A 1,625-nucleotide genomic window follows, 5' to 3' on the forward strand; every position below is an offset into this window, starting at 1 on the left:
CCCCCCACCGCCAAGCTAGGCCCTCAAAACCCCTCAAATCCCCCCAAAACCCAGCGCCCCTCCCCGCCAGACTGTGCATCCAAAACCCCTCAAATCCCCCCAAAACGCAGCTCCCCCCCCCGTACCGGAGCTGCGGCTCATCCGCTTCTCCCAGCCCGCGGGCAGCTTCTCCTCCTCCGCCATCTTCCCTCACCCGCTCCCGCACCCGCCTCACCCGGCCCGGCCCCCCATTGGCGCCGCGGGGAAGGTGGCCCCGCCCCCGCTCCGCTTCTATTGGCCCAGCGCGACGCCACGCCACGCCCCCGCGCGCCAGCGCGCAGGGCCATTGGCGGAAGCGCGCGCCGCTCCCGCCCTGGTGCGGTGTGGCGTTGGTCCCGGAAGCGATTGCGGTGCTGTGCGGGGGGGGCACGTGACAGCGGAGCGGACGGCGGCCGCGGAGGCACAAAAGAGACCGGAACGCGCACGCCCCCACCGTTCCCATAGAGCTACTGCAGAGCCGAGTAAAGGGACCGATTTATTAGAAATTAGGGGCAAAAAAACACCCCGGGGGCTGCGGAGCCACCATGGGGCACGAGGGGGGCTGGTGCAGCCGGGGCTCCTGGCTTTCCGGGTGCACAAGCGGGAAAAACGGGAAGCGGCATCGTTTTGGGATGCGGGAACAGGTCGGGAATGGGGCCGGGAATGGGGCCGGGAATGGGCGCTGCGGCTACTGGTAGTAGAGCTCCAGGTTCATCCCGTCGTGGATCTCATCTGCAGCGCGAGTCAAGGAAGATCCTGGGCATGGAGCCCCACGCTGCTTTTGGGCTCATTTGGGAGCATTTTGGTTTAGGCAAACGGCACCGAAYGAAGCGCCCGGAGCGGAGCCTCCGAGCCAAGGCTGCTGCCGGGAATCAGAGCTCGGGCCGCCGTTTTCCGTGCTGGAAGCAGCGGAGCCCTCAGCTTCCCTGGGGAGATTCCCAGGGAATTCCGGCGGGATCCCGGGTAAGGATACAGTCTCCCAGCGTGACGTGGTCCTTGAAGATGGTGTACCTGCGGACGGGACACGGAGTCAGCGGCGCTCCCGGAGCCGCTCCCGGACGGAGCTGCGTCCCGGTGTCCCCCAGTGATCCCTGGGGATGGATCCACATCCCGGGGTCTCCCGGGGCCGGCTCCACATCCCGGCGCTCTCCAGGGATGGACCCAGATCCCAGGGTCCCCCAGCTGCCTTCCCGGCCACTGGATTCATATCCCGGTGTCTCCTGGTGCTCCCAGGGATGAGATCCACATCCCGGTGCCTCCTGGTGCTCCCAGGGATTAGATCCACATCCCGGGGTCCCTCAGTGCTCCCAGGGATTAGATCCACATCCCGGTGCCTCCTGGTGCTCCCAGGGATTAGATCCACATCCCGGGGTTCCCTGATGCTCCCAGGGATTAGATCCACATCCCAGTGTTCCCTGGTGCTCCCAGGGATTAGATCCACATCCCAGTGTTCCCTGGTGCTCCCAGGGATTAGATACACATCCCAGTGTTCCCTGGTGCTCCCAGGGATTAGATCCACATCCCGGGGTTCCCTGATGCTCCTGGGGATTAGATCCACATCCTGGGGTCCCCTGGGCAGTCCCAGGGTCTGGATCCACATCCCGGTG

The 1,625-nt window shown here is 65.7% G+C and overlaps 1 protein-coding gene and 1 long non-coding RNA gene across 2 annotated transcripts in view; both read right to left on the reverse strand.

Annotated features, from left to right (window-relative positions):
• PIN1 (peptidylprolyl cis/trans isomerase, NIMA-interacting 1) overlaps positions 1-183 on the reverse strand; it is a 10,543-nt gene extending 10,360 nt beyond the window's left edge. Inside the window, exon 1 of the mRNA XM_026049990.1 lies at positions 126-183. Within this exon, the coding sequence (XP_025905775.1) occupies positions 126-183 (58 nt within the window). The remainder of the gene's footprint in view (positions 1-125) is intronic.
• Positions 184-495: 312 nt separating this feature from the next.
• Positions 496-1,054, reverse strand: LOC112956470. The gene is made up of 2 exons (XR_003251059.1): positions 992-1,054; positions 496-750 (listed from the first exon to the last, which is right to left on the reverse strand). It is a non-coding gene; the product is annotated as an uncharacterized LOC112956470 (long non-coding RNA).
• Positions 1,055-1,625: the final 571 nt, after the last annotated feature.

Source organism: Nothoprocta perdicaria, unplaced genomic scaffold (genome assembly GCF_003342845.1).
Source record: "Nothoprocta perdicaria isolate Ctin4 unplaced genomic scaffold, notPer1 scaffold_638, whole genome shotgun sequence".
NCBI lineage: Eukaryota > Metazoa > Chordata > Aves > Tinamiformes > Tinamidae > Nothoprocta > Nothoprocta perdicaria.